Genomic DNA, 23,007 nt, shown 5'->3' with positions numbered 1-23,007 from the left:
GCACTGCCGTCATGCTGAGGACAGAGACAGAAGACTCCCAGAACTTAGGGAAAATTAATGCTGGAAAGTAAAAAATTAATGCTGAATACCCTGGCAGTTCTTATCTCCCTGAAGAAGTTTAGGGCAGCAACTATAAATATGGGTTGGAGGATGTATGGAAGAATGAGATAGAGGTTTTTTTTAATGCTAATCTGTATAAGGCATCACTAAATGTCTTCATGGGGATTTGGGGGATTATGAAGGGAATTTCCACAATTTGGGTTGCTGGTAAAGGATCATCTCATCACTCCTTGCTTCATTGCTGTGTCACTGAATGTCATCAGTTGAAAAGTATCCTCTACTCATATTAGCTGTGATTTATTGTCATTACTATATGTATTTACTGGTCAAACTTTAACATGCTTAAACTGACTGATGCTATCTGCTTGCTGCCCTGGCTCAAGGAGTGAAAAGCATCTGAAGGTGGATGCTCTGCCTCTCTTCCTACCTCTCTGCTTACCTTCGCCAAGTGCTACTGCCTGTCTTCCTGCTTGTCTGATGTCCCGTTGCCTTTACTCTTCTTCTGTGAAGTTGATTCAGCTGTAGAGGTGAGGATCTTTCATCATTCCAGGAAGCAAAAGATGTCTGTCATCTTTGTGTTCTCTGTCACCACAAACAGCAGGTTGACTGTGCAAAGTAGATGCCATCTTGTGTCCCCAGGGTGTCTGAGTGGGATGGAGATGTAAATAGCCATGGTTGGTTACTGAACAGGAAGTTGTACAACTGCTTACACGGGCCTTATGCCACAATTTACTTTGGATTTTGGGGGGAAATCCAGAGCAACCCATAACCCAAATCCAGAGCAACCCATTAATTGTTGATGATGCTACTGTTTTTAACTATCCCATATTCGTTTTGTGATCTTTTGCATTGAATTTTGCTGTTGTTAACTGCTTTGAGTCACCTGAGCGCTGAGAAAAGCGGTATATAAATGAGGTAAATAAATAAATAAACAAACTTTTGTTTATGTGGTTCAGGGCCATGTTAATCTGAATCAGCTCTGTGTATTGTGCAATCACCACAGAACTGATTTGTTCTCCTTCAGGATGCAGCATAAGTGAAGACGCACCTTAGGATTTACAAGACGAATTTACCGTATAGACCAAATTGGCAGTCTTTTGATTAAGATATAGTAAAATATTCATGCATTTACCAGAAAAGAAAAATGTGTTTAAGAAGTAGAGTCTACATCTCTGCCGCATTAAATCATCTGGCTTTGTGTGTGTGTGAAATGTATTTTGTAATGTGATGCCTGAATGAATGTGCTCAAAATATCTAGAACTCTAGTGACAGATGAGTCTAACTTTACTATGAACAGAGTGGCCCCTAAGACAGAAATTAGTCAGTTGGGATTTAGTGCAGGTTTTTTAAATAAATAAATAAATAATGTATCTTGATAATTTGATTATTTCTAGGTAGTATTGCATAATAGTTGGAGTGTTAAGGTTTTGCTTTTTCAATTTGTTTTTAAGTTGTTTGCATATTTCTCAGAGAATCTGACATAGCAGCTGCCATTATTTGGAAGGCCCGATACCATATTTTTACTTATTGGCTTCAATTACTTCTTTCTTTCCTGAAAACTCGCTGTGGTGGATTATCAGACATTGACTTGCATCTGGCACTGGTCCATGAATTGCCACTTTGAGGATCCCTGCTTTACTTTACATTTTCTGTACTTCATTATATTAATTTCCTTAAAATTTAATACTAAGACAACTATTTTCCTTGGTTTGCTGGTTTGTGAGTTTGGACCCAGATTGTAGTTATGCCACATTGTGTTTGTTTCCATCACCATTTAGTCTGGATTCCTAGCCTCTATTGAAAATATCAGCAACAGCTCAATATGTGCCCACAGGTACTATTTTACACAGTTGTTTTGTGAGAAGTGACTTCACTGCTGCCTTTCAGTGTTTTAGCCAGAGTATGAATCATTATAAAGAGTGGGAAATCAGTTGAGGAGTTATTTATTTCTCTGTGAAGCCATCATGTCATACACATAGTTTGAAAACAGTCTATTCAGTATGAAAACTAAGCTACCAGATTTGTGGAACTTGAGTGTGAAAACACTAGTAAATTTGTGTGTAATACATTTTTGTTTGTTTCATTGCAGGAATCACTTATCTTGACCATGCAGGCACTGCAATTTTCCCACAAAGTTTATTGAAGGCCTTCACTGATGACATAAGTGAAAATGTTTATGGTAAGGAGAAATCAGGAGTGTAGGCTTTTTTCCCACACCAGGTTTATCCTTGAGTCCCAATTCAAGGTGCAGGTGCTTACCTACAAAGCCCTAAACGGTTTGGGACCCACCTACCTGCGTGACCGCATTTCTGTATATGAACCCACACGATCTCTTTGATCATCTGGAGAGGCTCTTCTCGCGATCCCTCCTGCATCGCAAGCGTGATTGGTGGGGACGAGGGACAGGGCCTTCTTGGTGGTGGCCCTCAACTCTGGAATTCACTCCCCAAGGACATCAGGCATGCCCCAACACTGGAAGTCTTTAGGAGGAGCTTGAAAACATGGTTGCTCCAGTGTGCCTTCCCAGAATAAGGAAACTCCAAGCAATTTGTCCCGAATGCACTTTATTAGAGATCTAAGATTGTCTGCACGCCTCACCTATCTTCAAAATACCTATCCTATTTCACCTGGTCATGTCCAGCATTTTTTAAAACAATTTTAATTATTACACTTGGCCCTGCCATAGGTTCTTTTAATGCATCGTGGTGTTATTGTTAATGTTTACTGCATGTTTATGAGTTTATTTATTGTTGTTGTTGTTTTACTGATGTATTTGGGCTCGGCCTCTTGTAAGCCGTACCGAGTCCTTCGGGAGATGGTAGCGGGGTACAAATAAAGGTTTATTATTATTAAAGCCTTTGACAATACATTTATTATTATTATTATTATTATTATTATTATTATTATGGTGATTGGCCAAGACTGTATGGGCCCATCTACTCACTGTTCTGTTAGTTGCACATGTAAATCTTACCCTCTCTTCTGAAGAAAGTATAACAGATTTCTTCATTTTAGTATGCATTATATTGAGCATGGGAACAGAAGTTATGCTCCAAGACTTTGTAACCTCATTCTAGTCTATTTTTTTGAAAATGATAAATTATGGAGAGGATGAAAATTTGCTTTCTCCAAGGTTTGAATGTCAACACCTGGCAACAGGATAGCAAGATAAGATGTGGATTCTATTGTTGTACACCTTTCTCCCTGTTTCACTATCTGAACTCCTGGAGGTAGTCTCAGGGGTGGTGTGAATCTCCTCCAAATGTATTTTATTAGGGAGGTTTTAACATCCTTGCTGTGACATCTTTATCAGGACCAACTCAGGGTATCATGGCTTCTGTGGCAATCTTGGGCCTGTCTAAATTAATATTTGGTCCCACACATGTAGCAACAGTATTGATCTGGTTTTTGCTGGTCAAGGATTTGGAAGAATTCCGTTGTCATGCATGGATTACAATACTACTTGATAGGCCTGGGTAACAACGGAAAAAATTGTTTCTAAAATCGATTTGTTTTTGGGGGTTTTTTGCATTTCGATATTTAAAAGAATTCCGAAATTTTTCTTTTAAAAAGTTCGATATTTACGAAATTTCGTAAATGATTAAAAAAATTACGAAAAAAATTACGAAACATTAACGAAACAATTTCGAAACAATAACGAATTGATTCGTTAATGGCGGACGCGACCGCGCAATACGCTAAAAAACCTCCAAATGGGACAGGGGGAACTTCTGAAGCTTCCCTCTCCCTCTGTTGTTGACTGTTGGTGTGATATTATAATTTTTTTTCACTAATTAAACAAAAAACAACTATAAAACTTGCCCCAGACATGCGGAAATAATAACGAAACGACCTCAAAACGATAACGAAACGAATACATAACGAATCCGAAGCATTTACGAAACGTTTTTAAGTTGCTCCAGAATGGTTCATTATCGCTTCATTATAAAAAAAATAACGAATTTTTAACGAATTACGAATTAACGAAACGAAACCGCCCAGCCCTACTACTTGATATAGTTCAGCTTTGGTGGGATTCCTAGCCTCTGCAATGGTGGTGTGCCCATTTAAATGGTTGGTCTCCAACGACCATTTGATCTTCAATGAAAAGCGATCTTCAGTGAAAAGTGAGACAGGATGCCTTCACCATATGAAGAATGCACCAAGGTGGGAAGAAGAGAAGTAGGGGGTGGGCAGAATTCCACTATCTTCATTGTGTGATAGCTTCACTTTCATTCTTTGCTAGTTACAGAAATCATTCAACAACCTGCTAAGACTTTCAGAGAACTGCAGTAAGGTGTAAAACGAATGCCATGCTTATTGATTAAATAAACTACTGTATTTACTCAAATCTAATGCTCACCTTTTTGGGCTAAATTACCTTCCCAAAATTTGGGTGTGCATTAGATGAGCGTAATATGGTAATCGTAGTGCTGAGCCAAATCAAATGGGGAAGCTGCTTCAGGAGCTTCCACTTTAACTTTAACTTTGGTGTTCTAATGCTTTTGTTTTTAAAGAAGGAATTATAAGCATGCAGCCACTGTAATTTGCACCTTTTTTGTTCAGATTACAAAGTGTGCTTTTTGCTGCTGCCCATTACATTTGCCAGCAAATACTTTTTTTAGTTTCAGGGTTTTGAAAATTGAGGTATGCATTAGATTCAATGGCATATTAGACTCGGGTAAATTCAGGTATTTTAGGGGGTGCTGCTTATCTTTTTAAAGATTCACTAAGGGTTTTTTTACTTCCTAGGTAATCCTCACAGCAAGAACATTAGCAGCAAGCTGACATATGACACAATTGAACACGTTCGATACAGGTACAGTGATCTTCACTTTACATACTGGCTGCTGTGCTTCATCTGTCTATTTGGGTGTTTCTTTGTATCATAAATCTCTTTTTTATAACTATAGGCATATATACACTGATGGGGAAAAAAGTCCTTTTTCCACTCCATTTTCACAGTCCATATTGGACTTTTAGTGACCTAGTTAATGCCACACACGTCATAAGTGGCCACACATTTCTCCCTGGCAAATTCACCTCACTGTTAGGGGGCAGTCTGCATGTCCTTTACATTTTTTTTTGGTCTAAGGCTTATGAATGCTCTGCTATTGTCATGATTATGCTGCATTATCAGAGACACAGTCCAGAAGGTAAATACCAAAAGTTTGTGGAAACACAGCCAAAGTCAATGCTCCAAAGTGTAAACAATAACTTATAAGGATAGTCCAAAACCATTGCCTAGATTCAGTTACCAGAGTCATGCTGAAGAATCATAGGATCATATCTGGAATAAAGAATAGCCAAGGTCCAAAAAACTGGGATCATAGAATCATAGAATCAAAGAATTGGAAGAGACCTCATGGGCCATCCAGTCCAATCCCTTGCCAAGAAGCAGGAATATTGCATTCAAATCACCCCTGACAGATGACCATCCAGTCTCTGTTTAAAAGCTTCCAAAAAAGGAGCCTCCACCACACTCCATCTTGCTGAGGTTGAAGATGACTTTCTTTTTGTGAGAAGACTGAGGCAAAGAAGGCATTTTTTCTGCCTAAGTGGAGCATCTTGCATTTGTCACTGTTGAACTTCATTTGTTAGTTTTGGCCCATCTCTCTAATCTGTCAAGATCGTTTTGAATCCTGCTCCTGTCCTCTGCAATATTGGCTATCCCTCCCAATTTGGTGTCGTCTGCAAACTTGATGCTCATGCCTTCTAGCCCTTCATCTAAGTCATTAATAAAGATGTTGAACAGGACCGGGAGTCCAAGAGTAGCAGAATATGGGTTGAGTCAGTGAACAACAATGTTGACTGCCACAACAAGCCTTCAGACTGAGCTGCTTTATTCTAACATCTGAACTGTTGCTTGTTGAGAGCTTGTTTCTCCGCTAATCTTGCAGATCTGCAAGATTCTGCACGTTCCCTTCAGCGTTCTAAAGCTGGAGTTTAATTCCTCTGGTTCTGCTGTATTTATCTCAGCTTGCTCAAACTAACTTGCTGAAACTGCTGGGGATTATCGTCACTGTCATCACATTAAACTGGGGAAACTACTGGGAGCAGATCTCTATCTCCCCTACCAGCCTTCCAGCTACTCCTCATCCTCACTGTTGGAGCTGGCCATGATAGCTATTTTCTCTGGTCATGCAGTTGAATAAACTTATTTTCTCTGAAGTGTAAGTCTGCTAATATTAATATACTGATATGCAAGTGAACCTACACACATGAACCTTTTTAGAAATTACTATACAACCCCCCCCCCCCGAATCCCTCCCCTCAGCTAAGCAGCAAAGTGCTGCTGCCTGGAGGGCCAGCTATATGCCTAAAAGTTTGGATTTTTTGGTAAAACCTTGAGCTAAAAGGCAAGTTTTTTGAAACAATTTAAAGCCCAATGTAACACATTGCAAATGAATCATCGTGGAGGTTGTGTGCCAGGATTAGAGCACTTACAAGTACAATTTTTTTAGTCTGTGTAGACAAGCCCTATATTGCACTTGATCTGTTCCTCATTTTAGGTCTAAACTTTAAAGTTCCAAGAACAATTTACTTCTTATTCAAATTGTCCCATTTAGCACTAGTTAAGATCAACCATCTTATCGTGATCTCAAATAGTTTCTTTCTTTCCCTCTTGTAAGTAAATCAGTTCCATTAATTTCAGTAGTACTTTGAAAGGAACCATTTTTACTCATGGAGCCAGAATTTATTGATAATGTAAGCAAAATGTGCCTTTTATTAGAACATATTGCTGGTGTTGAGATTATTCAGACATTATTGAAACTCCTTGATTGTTATCAATGTCTCCTTCAGAACAATAGTGTGAAGCTAATAACACACATGACAATCTCCTTTGACCTTTAATGCACAGTAAGAAACATCTGATATGGTACCTCTTCAGTATCGATTTGTCCCTTTCAAAGGTCACTAAATGGAGACTGCTGTACAAATGGATGAAACAAGAGCACTTCACTGTGTTCAGTACATCTACTTAAAAGCATATCTGAAGTTTTGATGGCTCAATTACTCATACTTGCTTAGGAATCTCTTGTAATTCATGTAATTATCTTCCTCTATGCAACCCATTATGCAGGAATAGGTAGGATTCATTCACGTGAAACAGTGCATGTATGGCTGCATATTTCTCATCCATACAAACATAAACAATGACAATATTCCCCAATAATTAATTTCTTTGTGTGTTTCACTAAAGTATAACCACTTAACAACTTTTGCAATAATCCACTGTCTGCATTTAATAATAATGTATGTGTTAACATCAATATAAAAAGTTAACAACCAAGTCTTTGAGACGGATCTCATAGTTCTTTCCACAGTGTTGGTGTTTTCTTTGGCCACCCTGAGTGGCTGTAATATTTAAAAAGAAATCAGTTCCTGACAAGAGCATTCCTTAAGCACCTGGTGACAAGGGAAACTGTGACCGAGAGAAAGGAAGGGTTAAATTGATATTCTTTCTTTTGGAAGCATACATTGCACTGCAGTTAACAGTCAGCTCTTAATAATGACTCAAATAACAATGTGGATGGTACAGTATTTTAAATGTTTTGTTTGTTTGTTTTTTTGCTAGCAGTGCTGGTGGACATTTCCCAGATAACTGATAATAGAATTTATTTATTTTTTCTCACCTGGATGGTTGCATTGCAACAAGGAAAAATGCACAAGTATAGTAATAGCTGTATTGTATTAATGTACTGTGGGCCTGCCATATCCATGGGCTCAGAAGCCATGGATTTAGCCAACCACAAATTGAAACTACAGTCCTGACAAAACAAAATTTTGTTTGTGAGACTGGAGAGGCTGCAGAGTGAATGTGAAGCTGCAGAAAGGCACAAGGCTGGAGAGAAATGTGAAAATCTGAAATGGTAGCAATTCAAGTGTAAAGTCTGGCATGAAGCCATGCCTCTCACCATTTCACAGATCCTCACATCTTTGCAGCCTTGTGTGTCTCTTGCAACAGCTCTCTGGAAGGCAGTCCCAGGATGTGAGGGATCTCAAAGAATGATCCTTGGTAGTTTGAGACTTGCCGCGCATCTGCTTTTTTCCTGTGCCATTTTATTAATAGGATCGAGGAGTTTGTGGCAGCATTCTGATTGACTGCCACTGTGGTGCTATTTGCATATGGTCTCTGATTGGCCAGCCTCAATTCCAAGATTCCGAGATGACAAAGAGAAGAAAGGAAAAGGCCAGAGGGGGCAGAGTCAGAAAATGACCAATACAGACCAAACTGGGCACACAGAGCCCCCATGACCCACTCTACATCCTGGTGCAGTTTGGAGGAGAATATAGCATAGATTTGCATATGGAAGTTGTAATTCACCCACACCCACTCAACCCACCTGACATTGGATCTAGACTAAAAGTGGGACACAGACAATGCCTTTCTCAAGTAACCCGAGCACTGCTGGGTCCCCAAGCTAATATAATAATAAATGACAGCAGGCATCCCAATTAAAAAAACCCTTCTACATTAGTTTATCACCCCAAACCTATTTAAATAAAAAGATATTTGCCTATTAGTGGAAGAAGAGCCTCCAGTGGAAGAAGAGCCTCCTGCGGAAGAGAATTTCACAGCTTGGGAGCAGCCACTAAAGGTGCCCTCTCACATGTGCCCGGGTGACGAAACAATGTCAGTAATAGTGTAAGGGACCCCAAATCAGGGTCCCTGTTGAAGTTCCGGTCGCAGGAGGCAAACAGGCAAAATGTCCAAGTCTCAGGAGTAAATCAAAAGCAAGGTTTATTCCATTATGGCTATAAGGAGACGGATCAGCCGTACTGCACATGCAGGTCACAGTACTTGAAAAGACTTCCATCCCCCACACCCCTTAACCACACATTATATAGGTTTTTCTTATCTATCAAGATTCTACCACACATGTTTTCTGGGGCAAATTTCAGTCAAATATTTGTTACCACTCAAGTCCTAGCCCATGTTCAGCCCATGTTCCGCAAGCCCTACCTTCATGACTAGCTTATCTATTGCAGAACACACAATTTCTTGGAGCATTTCCACCCTGCAATTGACGTGTTACTCCCTCTCTGCAGAGAGGGGTACTTTCTTCCCATTTTGTTACCAAAGCAAATCTACTACAGGCTTGAGCCTCCTTCAGTAGGATTGAGATCAAGCTCCCATCTAAAGATCACGGAACTCAAGCGGTTTCATAGAGAAGGATACAATCTTTCAGGTATTCTGGACCCAAGCCAAATATACAGTTTTAATGTTTCTCTTGACATCACAAGTGAGAGAGCCAGAAGCCATTGGGCCTTTTGCCACTGATGAAACTGCGTACATAAATGTACAATTGGGGAGCAATCTCTCACTGGAGCTTTCCGTAGGCGAAACCCCGTAGAACCAGTTTTGCCCTTTTTTTGGCAAGCAAATAAAATACTGGTATTATTTGCCAGATAATATCTTTTTTTTTCACCTAAGTGGTTGTACTGCAACAAGGAAAAAAATACACAAGTACAGTAATAGCTGTATTGTAGTAATGTACTTCGGTCCTTTTGCCACTGATGAAACTTGGGTAATCTCTCACTGGAGCTTTCCACAGAGGAGATCCTGTAGAACCAGTTTCTTGGAAGCATGGATGATTGTGGAAAAGAGTGGAACACATAGTCTGCTTTAGAACAAGGGAGCATGCAGCTTATCATATAAACAAATGATCTTATTTTAAATATTTCTGGGAGCATGATCCAACTTTGAAACAATGAATGTAAATTGCTTTTTTTAAAACTTTTTTTGTTTATTTCTGTTGCTACACCAGTCAAATGTGGTAGGACAATGGCAAATTCAGCCATGCAGGGCAACAGGTGGTTCAAAATCAAGCAGGAGTGGGTAAAAGAGGTGACCATACCCTATTACACTGGAGCACGACTTGATGTAAACTCGCATATAACCGGGGCCTTGGTCTTCAGAATCCAAATATGATCAAGTTTAGATTAGATATGTTGAAATAAAATAAGTTTCTAGACTCACTGACATTAGTGAGACTAGTAGAAGCACACCCAAGTCTGAGTCCAGCTCTACACACACAAAAGTAGCTCCTTTTAAAGAGAGAAAGCCTATACCTAGTTTTTCACTCTTTATTTTTTAACTATCCATGTGACAGTAGATGTGGCTTGAAAGGGTTGGTTGAAGGACATGAGCTTAAATCTGCCCTGATGGGAACCCACTAAAATGGTACACACTCAGGGAATAATGAACCCAGTGGTCCAAACTAATGTTTCACTCACTGTTAGATTTTTCAACTGGTGGAGTTCAAGATTCTCTTGATGTAGTTGATCTGTGGAATACAGAGATGATCTAGGACAGGGGTCCTTACACCTTTTAAGCAGAAGACTACTCCAAGGAAGGAAGACAAGGCGCAAAATGAACACCCAAGCCCTTCAGGAGCCCTCCAGACGAGCCCATCTCCAAACAGCACTCAAGGACCATTTACCCATAGTACACCCTGAAAATGTTGAGGAACATTGGAACAAACTGAAGACCTCCATCATCCAAGCCTGCAAAGAAACTATTGGATACCAAGCCAAGAAACATCAAGATTGGTTTGATGAAAATGACACCGAGATCCAACAGCTAATTGACAAGAAAAGGAAAGCCTTCCAAACATGGCAGAGACATCAACTGTGCTGCTAAGACAAAGATATACGCCAGTGCAAAAGCTGAGGTCCAAAGAAGGACAAGAGAACTCAAGAACATCTGGTGGACAAAGAATGCTGAAGAAATCCAACACCTGGCAGATACCCATAATGCTCAGGGATTTTTCAAAGCCACAAAGGTCATCTACGGACCAAGAAACCATGGCATACAGCCTCTACGCTCATCAGATGGAACCAAACTCCTGAAGGACCAAAACTCAATTGCACTACGTTGGAAAGAACACTACCAAAGCCTCCTGAACCGCAGCCCCAATGTGGCCGAAGAGGTCCTCTCACAAATCCCACAACAACAAACCAGGGATGAGCTTGCAGCATTGCCTAGTTTGGAAGAAGTGAGCAATGCCAGCAGCCAACAGAAGAATAACAAAGCCAGCTGACCGGATGGGATCCCTGCTGAAATCTTTAAAGAGGGAGGACCTGAGCTGACACACCAACTCCACCAGCTCATAGAAAAAGTGTGGGTGACCGAGAAAATCCCAGCAGATTTCAAGGATGCCACCATATTCACCCTCTTCAAAAAAGGGGAAAGAACAGACTGCGGAAACTATCGAGGTATCTCCCTTCTAACCTACGCTGGGAAAATCCTCGCAAGAAACCGCCTTCTGCCCCTCTCAGAAGACACCCTCCCAGAATCCCAGAGGAACCGTGGACATGACCTTCACTGCACGACAGCTCCAAGAAAAATGCAGGGAACAAAACCAACCTCTGTACATGGCATTCATCGACCTTGCAAAGGCATTTGACACAGTGAATCGCAGCGCTCTCTGGACCATCCTCCAAAAAATTGGGTGCCCTAACAAATTTGTGAACATCCTGCGACACCTCCATGATGACATGATGGCAACAGTCTTGGATAGCAATGGCTCCCAAAGTGACCCATTTAAAGTGGAATCGGGTGTCAAATGGGGAGGTGTTATTGCCCCAATTTTATTCTCCATCTTCATTGCTATGATACTTCACCTTGTTGATGGGAAGCTTCCCACCGGAGTGGAAATCATCTATCGGACAGATAGCATGCTGTTTAACCTCAGCAGACTGAAAGTCAAAACCAAAGTTACAACAACATCTGTTATAGAACTCCAGTATGCTGATGACAATGTCGTCTGTGTGGGGTGGTGATGGCTGACGGGGAGCTCTGGCGTGAGCTGGTCCATTAGGTCACGAAGAGTTGGAAGCGACTGAATGAATGAACAACATGATGATGTGGACAAATTGAAGAAGCTAGGCACATGTCCTTCCTGGCTGATCAGAGCTGTCAGGAAAGAATTGGTGGATTATGGATGAAATTTAGGTTATAAATGCTGCTTTGGAAGAACGCTTAATTCCAACCCCTCATAAAATTGCTTCAGTGGTCTTCATTACTCTAGGTAACTATCCGGCAGATTCATCTATTGGTTCTGTTGAATTTCTAAATGGCATTTGATTCCATTGTTTGTGATTATGCTGGTTGGATAAGGTGATAAACAAACTTCAGTTGATTTAAATTATGGTTTCATCGCTGTATTAGATACAAGCAGTGAAGGTGGTAGGGGGAAATAGATTCAGATCAAAAAGATTTCAGGCTAAACATCTGTCTTTAAATTATTATAACTTTGAAAAATAAAAGTCAAAGCTTAGGGAAAAAACTTTCAAGATTGTAATAACTTAGCAGAAATGGGCATATCAAAAGTACATGTTGAAATTGTTATGTTTCTATCTTGCCCAAAGAACAAAATGTACCAATTGCAAACTCCCTATAACATGTAACTGGGTGCACAATTAAATATTGATGAGAGTGATGAATTGCTAGACTGTATGATCTATGGACTCAGCCAGTGACTCAGTGTATCTTGTATGCATTATAATAGAGCTATAATGAAAATATTTTGAGAGCTTTCATAAGGAGAGATCCACCAAGCTACTGTCAGTCATAACTGAATTAATTTTGCAAAATGTGTGACTTTTTGATTTCAGCAGTGTTTCCCACAGCTTTTTGATGTAATGTACTAATTATTGCATTTTATATCACTGTGACGTACATTATTAGATTATCATTAGGTGGATTTGAAGGTTATAATGAACCTGTACCCGAAGAGTGCTCACAAAAGGCTTTTTTACAAAGTTGAAGAGAAAGTAGGATGCTTAGTCCTGCTGAATTGTTCAAAATTTTATAAAATAATTATGAAGTACCAAGGAAGTTTTAGGCAAGTTTTAGAGTTCTGAACCTGATGTGTTTGTGCGGGACTGTGTCCCTCTTCTAATGAGCTGGTCATTGACTATCATAAAGTGAACTTGAACCAAGGATATTCATAAAGTTTGTTGATGCGATTCAGTTTTAAAGGACCCCTCATTCCATAGAAAAGAGGATCAGGATCCAAGGTGGCAATGACTTGGTGGAATGCTGGGATGATTCTCAAGGGCGAAACAATAGATGGGGAAATATGAATGAAGGTGGTCCCTCTTGCCTGGTATTTGGTAGACATATTTTGTGACTGCTTCTTCATTTAAAAATGCTGGTGACAAATGTCCTATGCATTACCTCATGCCATAATTTAACAAACTGATCAGAATAATCTTGGTGGTGCATAAGATTGAAATTCAATATGGAAAACATAATGTAGCTTACATATCTCGTCTGCTTAAACACAGCAGCCAAGAAAAGTATTTTTTGTACTTTCTAAATGCCTCTTCAAAGTTGCTGTTTTTCTTCTTCTTTTGCAGGATATTACAGCACTTCAATACAACCGTAGAAGACTACACTGTCATTTTCACTTCAGGAAGTACAACTGCACTCAAGTTGGTTGCAGAGACTTTCCCCTGGATACCTGAAACACCGGAGGATCCTGGCAGCCAGTTTTGTTACCTCACTGATAGCCACACATCTGTGGTGGGCATGAGAGGAATTACTGCTGCAGTGAATGTCCCTTTTGTGCCTGTGAAACCAAAGGAAATGTCATGGACAAATGACATAGTAGTGGAAGAGAAGGGTAGTATAACACCTCACCTCTTCTGTTATCCTGCTCAGAGCAATTTTTCAGGCACTAAATACCCCCTTGATTGGATAGAAAAGATAAAATCTGGTAAACTGAGCCCTATTAAGGTCTGTGGAAAATGGTTTGTACTCTTGGATGCAGCATCTTATGTTAGCACTTCCCCATTAGACTTAAGCATTTGTTTAGCAGACTTTGTGCCACTTTCATTCTACAAGATATTTGGGTTTCCCACTGGTTTAGGTGCTCTGATAGTAAAAAATGATGTTGCTTCTTGCTTAAGAAAAGCCTATTTTGGAGGAGGAACTGCAGCTGCGTATTTAGCAGAAGAGGATTTCTATTTACCAAAACAATCAGTGGCTGAAAGGTAACACTGCAAAACATTTTTTTAAAATTAGTTATTCTCTGGTTATATAGGTTTCAGGTCATAGTGAGAGGGTCAGTTTAAATATTGTAAACCTGTTCGTCTGTTTTATGTATGCCTAAGCATAGGCTCTGCTCAGTATTCCTGTTATAAGTTCCAGTTCTTTCTTAGGAATATTTTACATCTTTTTGGTAAAAATTACCCCTTTTAGGTTTCATAGCTTTCTGTGACATTATATTTGGGTGTGGCTAAAATTCACCCAGTTTCTAACTGTATTTCAAATCAGAAAAATTGATTGTTCTGCTATCATAAAGCATGTTGAATTTGTGGAGTACCAAAGCCCTGGACCATGATTTGGCAGGATCAGCCATGAACGCTCTAAAATGAGACTACAGTAAGTCAAACTGTATGGGAGCTAACTCCAGAGAACGGAGGTCAGAGACACTGTTTACAAACGTCAGATTTTAGAATTCATGTGGTACTCACCAGTAGATCTTGTATATATATCTGATTGTTTATGGGTTATAACTGTTGGCCACAACAAATGCTTCTTTTTTTAAAATAAATTTTATTGTGCATTTTGTTTTACAATAATAAGTGGGTGAACAATTAAATAGATAGGATAGTAGGAAATGAGAGAGGAGGGTGGGGGTGGGCAGAGAGATAGAAAAAGGAAAAAAACACAAAAAAACCCATATATGCACATATATGCATAATATTTATGTATATGTATATATATATATATATGTATGTATATATATACATCAACATATAGGAAAAAAATTGAAGAAGAAAACAAAATAAAATAAAAATCATAAAAATAAATAAATAAAATACACAAAATTAGAAGGGGAAAAAAAGGGGGGAGTTGACTTCCATTCTTGTTCGTGGCAGTTCATCTGTTTTGTATGTCCCTATGTTGGTCTTTATATGATATGATATGATATATGTATAAATACTCTTCTTTCTTCCCTTTCTCTTCCTCTTTTTCTTGCATTTTTTTCCTTGTCTTTAAGAGTATTGTCTTTCTTTGTCTCTTACCCTTGGTTGTATATTCTCTCTTAATCCTTTTTCAGTTCTTCTTTGAGGTATTCTTCGAAAAGTTTCCATTCTGTTTGCTTTATACACTTTCCTGTGGTTTTCTTTAAAAAGAAAGTTAGTTTGTCCATGTCTTTTATCTCGGTTACCATTTATCTCGGTTAGCCATTGTTCTTTTGATGGTATTATCTCACTTTTCCAGTGTTTTGCAAAAAACATTCGTGCAGCTGTACTAAGATACGTAAACAAGATGTCTTCATTTTGATCTAGTTTTAGTTCATTATCAGTGATTCCTAGTAGGAGATATTCAGGTTTCATTGGGTATTTTTCCTAAGGATCTTCTGTATAGCTTCGTGTATTGTTTTCCAGTAATTGTTTGTTTCTTTGCAAGTCCACCACATGTGGAAGTAACTACCCTCATGTGATTGACATTTCCAACAGTTTGATCTTAAAGTTTTGTACATTAGACCTAATTTTTTAGGAGTCATGTACCATCTGTGGAATGATTTAAGCCAGTTTTCCTTGAGGTCTGATGACTATGTGTTTCTTGATTTTTTCTCTCCATAGTTGTTCCCATTCGTGCATTTTTATTTGTCTTCCAATATTTTTTGCCCAGTTTATCATACATTGTTTTACTCCCTCTGTCTCTGTGGCCCATTCTAGGAGTTTGTTGTAAATTTTTAGAAGTTTTTCTTTTCTGTTTTGATTAAGTTATCCCAGAAGTCCTCTTTATCGGTGAAGCCTAGTTTTTTTATCCTGATTGAAAGATTCTTTTATCTGTGCATACTGGAACCATGTTATGTGGCTAAATTTCTTAGTCAGTCCCTCTTGTGTTTTCGGCTCAAACTTATCTTTAGATTTTTTAAGGATTTCCTTGTAAGTTGGCCAGGTTGTCCATCCTAGTAATCTTCGTTGTTTAGCTTCTAGGGGTGATAGCCACATTGGGGTTTTGGTATGAAAATGTTGTTTATATTTATTCCAGATCTTTATCAAGGCGGAACGGACAAAATGATTCCCGAAATTCTTCTCCACTTTTGTTTTACCATACCAGATGTATGCATGCCATCCGGCTCTAAGGTCGAATCCCTCTAGTGTTAGTAATCTCTCCTTTTTGAGTATTATCCATTCCTTTACCCAAGTTAGGGTGGAGGCCTCATAATAAATTTTTAGATTGGGGAGTCCAAATTCTTAGCATTAGTTAGTAATCTATGTTTTATTCTGGGGGTTTTTTCCGTTCCAGATAAACTTTGATAGATCTCTATTCCAGATGTCGAATATTTTCATGTTGCGTATTATGGGGAGATTTTTAAAGAGGTATAACATTTTAGGGAGTATGTTCATTTTTATTATAGCTATTCTCCCCATCAGCGAGAGGTTTAAATTTCTCCAATTGATTAGGTCTTTCTTAATCTCTTTCCATTTTTCCATGTAGTTGTTTTGGAGCAGTTGTGCATTTCTAGCCGAGATCCATATTCCTAGATATTTTATCTTGGTCTTGACTTGGAATCCTGTCCTTTCTTGTAATTCTCCTTTTTTTCTTTTTCGTGATGTTTTTTGTTAGGATGACCGTTTTCTTACTATTTATTTTGAATCCCGCTATCTTCCCAAATTCTTCGATTTTTGATATCCACTTTTCTATGTTTTTGACTGGGTCCTCTATGATGCAGATTACGTCGTCTGCAAAAGCCCGAAGTTTGAATTCTTGTTTGGCAATCTTCAATCCTTTCAGCTCTCTGTCCCGTTTTATGTATTCCAGCAATGTTTCTAGTGCCATTATAAATATTAAGGGGGAGAGGGGATATCCTTGTCGATTCCCTTTACTGATTTGGAACTTTTCTGTTAACTGTCCATTTATTTGAATTCTTGCTTCTTGGTTGGTGTATATTGAGTTTATAGCATTCTTGAATTGGTAGCCTAGGTCTAATTCGTCCATCAGTAATTTGAAAAAGTTCCAATTTAGGTTGTCAAATGCCTTTTCCGCATCTAGTGATAGTAGTGCTAGTTCTTTCTGATGATGAGTGTCGTAATATTCCATTATGTTTAGTATTGTTCTTAGGCGCTCTTTTATGTTTCTGTCCGGTAAGAAACCAGCCTGATCTTCTTGGATCCAGTCCTTTAGGAAGAATTTCAATCTTTATGTTTGTATGTTTGTGAATATCTTATAATCGGTATTCAGCAGGGAAATCGGCCTGTAATTTCGGACATCTGTAGGATCGGTTGTTTCTTTGTGTATCATGATGATTACTGCTTCATTCCATGAGTTCGGTAGTCCTTTATTTTGTAAAGCTGAGTTCATTATTTCTTTAAGGAAGGGTGTAGTTTCCTCTAACATTGTCTTATAAAAGCCCATCGTGAAGCCGTCAGCACCTGGCGCTTTGTTACTGTCCATGCTATTGATAGTCTCTCTGATCTCTTCTTCTGAGATGTCTCTATTTAGAAATTTACGCTGCTCATCTGTTATTTTCTGTAACTTAAGTTTTCCTAAATATTTGGCTATTTCTTCTTCCAATATTTCTTCTTTATTGTATAGCCTTTCATAATACCTCTGAAATTCCTCCCGTATCTCTTTGTCTGATGTTATTTCTCTATCTCCTGATACTATTTTTGTTATTATTTGTGATTGTTTCTTTTTTCTTACTTTTCTTGCGAGCCATCTTCCAGGTTTGTTGGCATTCTCAAAATGCTGTTGTTTTATATACTTGAGTTGTTTTGCAATTGATTCTAATTCCAGATGATGTTTTCTTTTCTTTAATGCTTCTAATTTCTTTTCCCTTTTTCGATTGGATGTTTCTACTTTTAGGGACTTCTCTAAATTTTAGTTCTGATGGTATGTCTTCTTTTATATAAGTTGCTACTACTCTCCTCTTTTTTGTGTAAAGAATAATATACCTTTCTGGTTTTTTTTGTGTGATAGATATGCGACATGTCTTTGAGAAATATGAGTCTCCTGCAACGTTACAATGTAGTAATAATCTTTATTAATTTGATAAAATAGTGTCCTCCTTTTATTAGGAGAGTTCAGTCCATTTACGTTGTCAGAGTATAATTTTAATTGTCTTTCATGCATCCTGAGGTTTATTTTCTTCATCCAAATCATCATCTATATCCTCTCCATCTTCCGGTTGGTCTGTCTTGGACATTGCCTGGTCAGTTTTGGTTTCCTCTTCGTCTGATGATTGGGTTCGTTGTCTTTTCTTTTCTCTTCGATTCTTTGTGAAGGGTTCCTGTGGATTTTTCGATTGGTCTTTTTTTAGTCTTTTTAGGAATTCTCTCGCTTTGTCCTCCAATGTTATCCATATTCTTTGTTCTTTGTAGGGTTAACATAATTCCCTCTTCCTTTTCCCATCTGAATCTAATTTTCCATCTTTTAAGTTCGTCGGTAAGAAAATTGTATTTTTTCCTTCTGTGTAAGATGGAGATTGGAAGTTCTTTAAGAATGATTATCCTGTTGTCTTTGTGAAACAAAGGGGTTTTGTTAGATTGCCGGAGTATGTCATCTCTCGTTGTTTTCCTGATGGGTTGGACTATAACGTCTCTTGGGGTGTTATTTTTTCTTGAGTATGAAGTTTGTATACGGTACACTCGGTCTAATTCTTTGTCTACTTCTAGATCCTGTTTTTTGAGTATGTTTGCTATGAGTTTGGTTATTGTTTCTCTTAGGTCTTCTTGTGTTTCTTCCTGTATGTTTCTTATTCTTAATTGGTATTCTAATTCTTTGAATTGGATTCTTTCTATGTTCTTTTCTAGGGTTTCTTCGTTTTTCACTATTTTTTCTATTTCTTTTGGAATTTGTTTTGGTTCTCTTCCATTTTCTCTTTGGCTCCTTTTAGCTCTTTTATATCGGTTGTCGCTTTGAGTATTTTTCATTTGTCTTAGATATTCTTTTATTACATTTCTCATTTCATTTAACTTTTCTTGAACTTTTTCATATTGTTTATTTTGGCTCTCTATTAATGCTTTAACTTCTTTTTGTCCTTCCTCTTGTTTCTCCGATAGTTTTTGAATTTCCTTTAGAATGTCTTTAGTATGGTCTTTGGGGTTTAGGTCTTCTGAGCATGATCCTTTTCTGGCTGGTAGTTTTGGTTCTTTAGCCTCTCTCTCCATCTTTGGTTTTGGTGTAGCCATCCTTTCTTCTCTGAGATAGATGTTTTTGTTGTTTTTATTGCTTTTATTTAGTTTTTGTTACTTTATTATTATAGTTATTATTGTCAAATTCTACTTCTTTTATATTATTGTTTATTTTATTACTTTTGTTTAAATATAAATATTTATATTTATTATTGTTTTTGCTTAGATTCTCTTATTTTATTATTTGTTATTCTTGTGATTATTTTCTTTAGTTTTACTTATTTATTTATTATTTAAAGAATTTTTCTTGGTTTTTGTTTGGTTTTTTTTGTTTTTATAATTATTTTTATTTATTATTTATTTATTATTGTTGTTTTATTTTATTTTTTTGGCTTAAAGGATAATTAAATAAATTTATGAATGTATTATTTATTTATTTATTTATTTTTATCTTCTTTTTATTTTTTTGTTAATTTTAATTATTTTATTATTATTATTATTCTCTCCCTGTTATTCTTTAAAGTGATATTTTTTTAGATATTATTTAATTATTGTCGTTATTAATATTGTTATTATTATTTTATTCTTATTGTTCTCCTTATTATTATTATATTTATTAATTTTATTATTTTTTATTATTTTTTATTTTATTTTTAATTTTTGTGTTGTTTGTTCTTTTGATGTCTTTTAATTGGATTAGGATATTAGTTGTTGTTATTATTGACTGTTATTGCCTTGAGTTTCTTTGTTTTTGTTTTGTTTTGTTTTGTTTTATTTATTTATTAATTTGTTGTATTTTGTTATTGTTTTATATTTTGTGTGTATGTGTCTTTATGTTTTTGTGTTCTTTCCTCCCCTTGCTTCTTTATATAATTGATTATTGTTCTGTAGTGTAAATTTATTTCCTTTTATTTATTTTATGTCAATGTAGGTATATATGTATATGTACAGTGATGTCAATTTATGTTTGTTTCCTTCAGCCGATCTCGTTCTGCCTCCTCCCACCCTGTTTCCTCTCTCCTTGTTCGCGGTTTTATGCCTCTGATTCTGTCTTAGTAACCCTCCTTTTCCTTCTCCTTTGCTTCTCCGCTGGCTCTTTCTGTTCCCTTCTAATCCTGGTCCGTTGTCTCCTTCTGTCTTGATCTTTTCTCCGCTCCCAATTCTTGGCCTTCTCTTCTTTCCGCTTTCTCTCTCTTTTCTTGCACCTTTAGTTTGTATGTGCCTATGTTTTAATGTTTTATTCTCGCTTGGTTTTCTCCTGACTGTTGTCCTTCTGTCTATTGTTTGCTCCTTTCTTTGTTTGTTTGTTTGTTTATTTATTTTTATTTGATTATTTTACTTATTTTATTTTCTATTTGTGGTGGCCTTTCTATGCCGTCCTTTCTCTATGGTTGTAGTCTTCTTCCTTCTGGCTTCTGCCCTTCTTCCGCCTTTCTGTTTTGTCACTTCCTGCTGCTAGCCTTCTCCTTAGAACCTGCCTCTCCCTTTCCGCTGCTTTCCTTGTTTCGTTGCGTCACGTCGCCTTCTCCTTTCCCCTCCCTCCCTCCTCGTGAGTAAACCTTCCCGCCTCGCGAGGATGCCCTCCTCGCAAGGATACCTTCTCGTTGCCTTCTCTATCTCCCGGGGGAGGGGTGGAGGGGGGGTGGAGGGGGGTTTGTCCAAGCAGAGGGCCTGCAATCTGAATTACTTGGCTCTAGATGCTCTTAGAGTCTACCAAAGTCTGTTAAAGGTCAGTGTTTTTAATATTTTCTTTTGTATAAAGACAATTGTTAGCTTTTCTTTTGGGTGGGTCCGTTAGGGGTCTTCCCCCCTAGGTATAATCTCTCTCTTTTGAATTTCTTCGTATACTTATATTTTAAAGTTTCCCAAGGGCAAGTTCTGCCTAAAACAAGAATTATTTCTTTTGAAACTTACTTTTCAGCTTCTGGCTGTCGCCTTCGTAGTTTCTTTTCATGTTGATTTAAAATGAGCGGGGCTGGCAGTAAATGCGGATCCGTTTGGGTCTGCTTCCTCTGGAGTGGTCCGCTAGTCTTCCTCTCGGTACCTCTCCCTTGAGAGGAGGGGTTCCACTGGGGTCTTCGGGTTGGGTCTCCAGACTCAGCGACACCCCTGGTATCAATCCATCAGGGGTGTGGGAGCGTTTGCTCTACCAGGCCTATCTCTCAGAGTTGAGCTGCCAAGAGCTCCCAGCAGCTCCTGCCTGCCACCATCACCTCCCACCGGAAGTCGTTCTGCCACAACAAATGCTTCTAAACTACTCCTTACTCCCCCTCCCCCACACAGTTCTATTAATTGAATTTTTATAGTTGTAGCTGCTGTGCAAAATCACTCTGTTGCTGAAGCCAATGTTAATTAAAGAGAGTTAGTGATTTCTGCTAAATAATTTTCAGTTATATATAGCTTATATATGAACAGTATGCAATATGAACTATGCAAACTTAGTTGCATAGTTATGTCTTCCTTTTCTCCTTTTATATAGGTTTGAGGATGGTACAATTTCTTTTCTTGACATTATAGCATTGAAGCATGGATTTGATGCCTTGGAAAGACTTACAGGTTAGTATCCTATAGAGTATGTCTTACATCTATTTCTGAGCAGCAGTATTGTTGTTCTGGTTTGCATAAACCAGCCCTGATGATTTTCTTGATAAACGGCCTGAATTACAGCCTTGTGTATATAAACAAGCTTTTAAAATACTTGAGGATCTCGATGGAGGGAGGCAGAGGAGTAGAGAAGAAAATGAATGTAAAGCCAGAACAATTGAATTACTATCATTTGTCCAGGTGGTAAAGACAGGCTTACTGCTTTTTACTTTTCCTGTAGTTTGATACTAGAAAAAATATTTCCTACTTCCTAATGTTGTTTACAGCATTAACTATTGTTTTACATTACAACCTGTCATTATTTTAAAAAAAATAGTTCAATGTGTTCAGTGACATCTTTTGCCAGGAAAGTATATAGAATACTACTTGCTTTACCTTCTATGTAGAAGTTGACTTGAAATGCTCAGAATTTTTCCATTGCAGGCTGAGATTACCAAAGTACTTAAAGATCTTTGCAACTAGCCTTATATGAAATTTAATTTTTACCTTTTCAGTAGTTTGTGAACAATAATTTAAGGCTCTGCTCCTACATCTGGGAATAAGTCTTATTTGATTTAATGAGACTGACTTTGAACTGAGTTTGGTTCTTCAAGGAACTGATGAGGAAAGCAGAACAAATATGTTCATCCAGTATAGTATAGTGATGGTGAATTTCATCAGAAGCCACAGTTTTCATTATATGAGGAAATAACCATAGTAGTTAATCTTATCAGAAGACTTTTATGGATTTCGTTAAGAAGTATAAGACCTCTGCATTACTGCCCCCAAGTGGTTAAACCATTTGCAATAACATCTAAGGAAAAAGGGAGTGCCTTTCAGACTAACCAGTTGATTTCAGCGTAAGGTTTTGTTCATGGGATCACCATAGTTGACAGTGACTTCGAGGTGCACACACACACAATGTTTTGTGTTTTGTACATATTCAGTAGATGAAAACTGCTTCTGAACATTTATAAGTTCTACTAGCTGTCCCCTGCCACGTGTTGCTGTGGCCCAGTCTGGTGATCTGGAAAATAAAGTAATGAGAAAGTGTTGGTTTCTAATATATGTAATTTCTTTAGGGTTGTGAGTAAACAGTATTTCTTGTTTTTTCTTTGTCAGTGTTGATGTGGAGAGTGTCTGGTTTGCCTACTCTGGAATATAGAACATATCATAGTCCTTCTTTAAGGGTCTCTTTCAAATCCATGATACTATATCTGTGTGTGTGAGAGAGAATCATATCTATCTATCTAT

General features: G+C 37.9%; 1 protein-coding gene across 2 annotated transcripts in view; it reads left to right on the top strand.

Annotated features, from left to right (window-relative positions):
- The window catches only part of MOCOS (molybdenum cofactor sulfurase), a 95,742-nt gene that overhangs the window by 15,030 nt on the left and 57,705 nt on the right, over positions 1-23,007 (top strand). For both annotated transcript variants that reach the window (XM_060781446.2, XM_060781445.2), the window contains exons 2-5: positions 2,150-2,239; positions 4,813-4,879; positions 13,432-14,067; positions 21,650-21,726. In XM_060781446.2, coding sequence (XP_060637429.2) covers positions 2,150-2,239; positions 4,813-4,879; positions 13,432-14,067; positions 21,650-21,726 — 870 coding nt within the window. The remainder of the gene's footprint in view (positions 1-2,149; positions 2,240-4,812; positions 4,880-13,431; positions 14,068-21,649; positions 21,727-23,007) is intronic.

This window comes from Anolis sagrei, chromosome 6 (assembly GCF_037176765.1).
Source record: "Anolis sagrei isolate rAnoSag1 chromosome 6, rAnoSag1.mat, whole genome shotgun sequence".
NCBI lineage: Eukaryota > Metazoa > Chordata > Lepidosauria > Squamata > Dactyloidae > Anolis > Anolis sagrei.
Note: the sequence above shows the minus strand (reverse complement) of the source record. Positions and strands in the feature narration are given on the sequence as shown.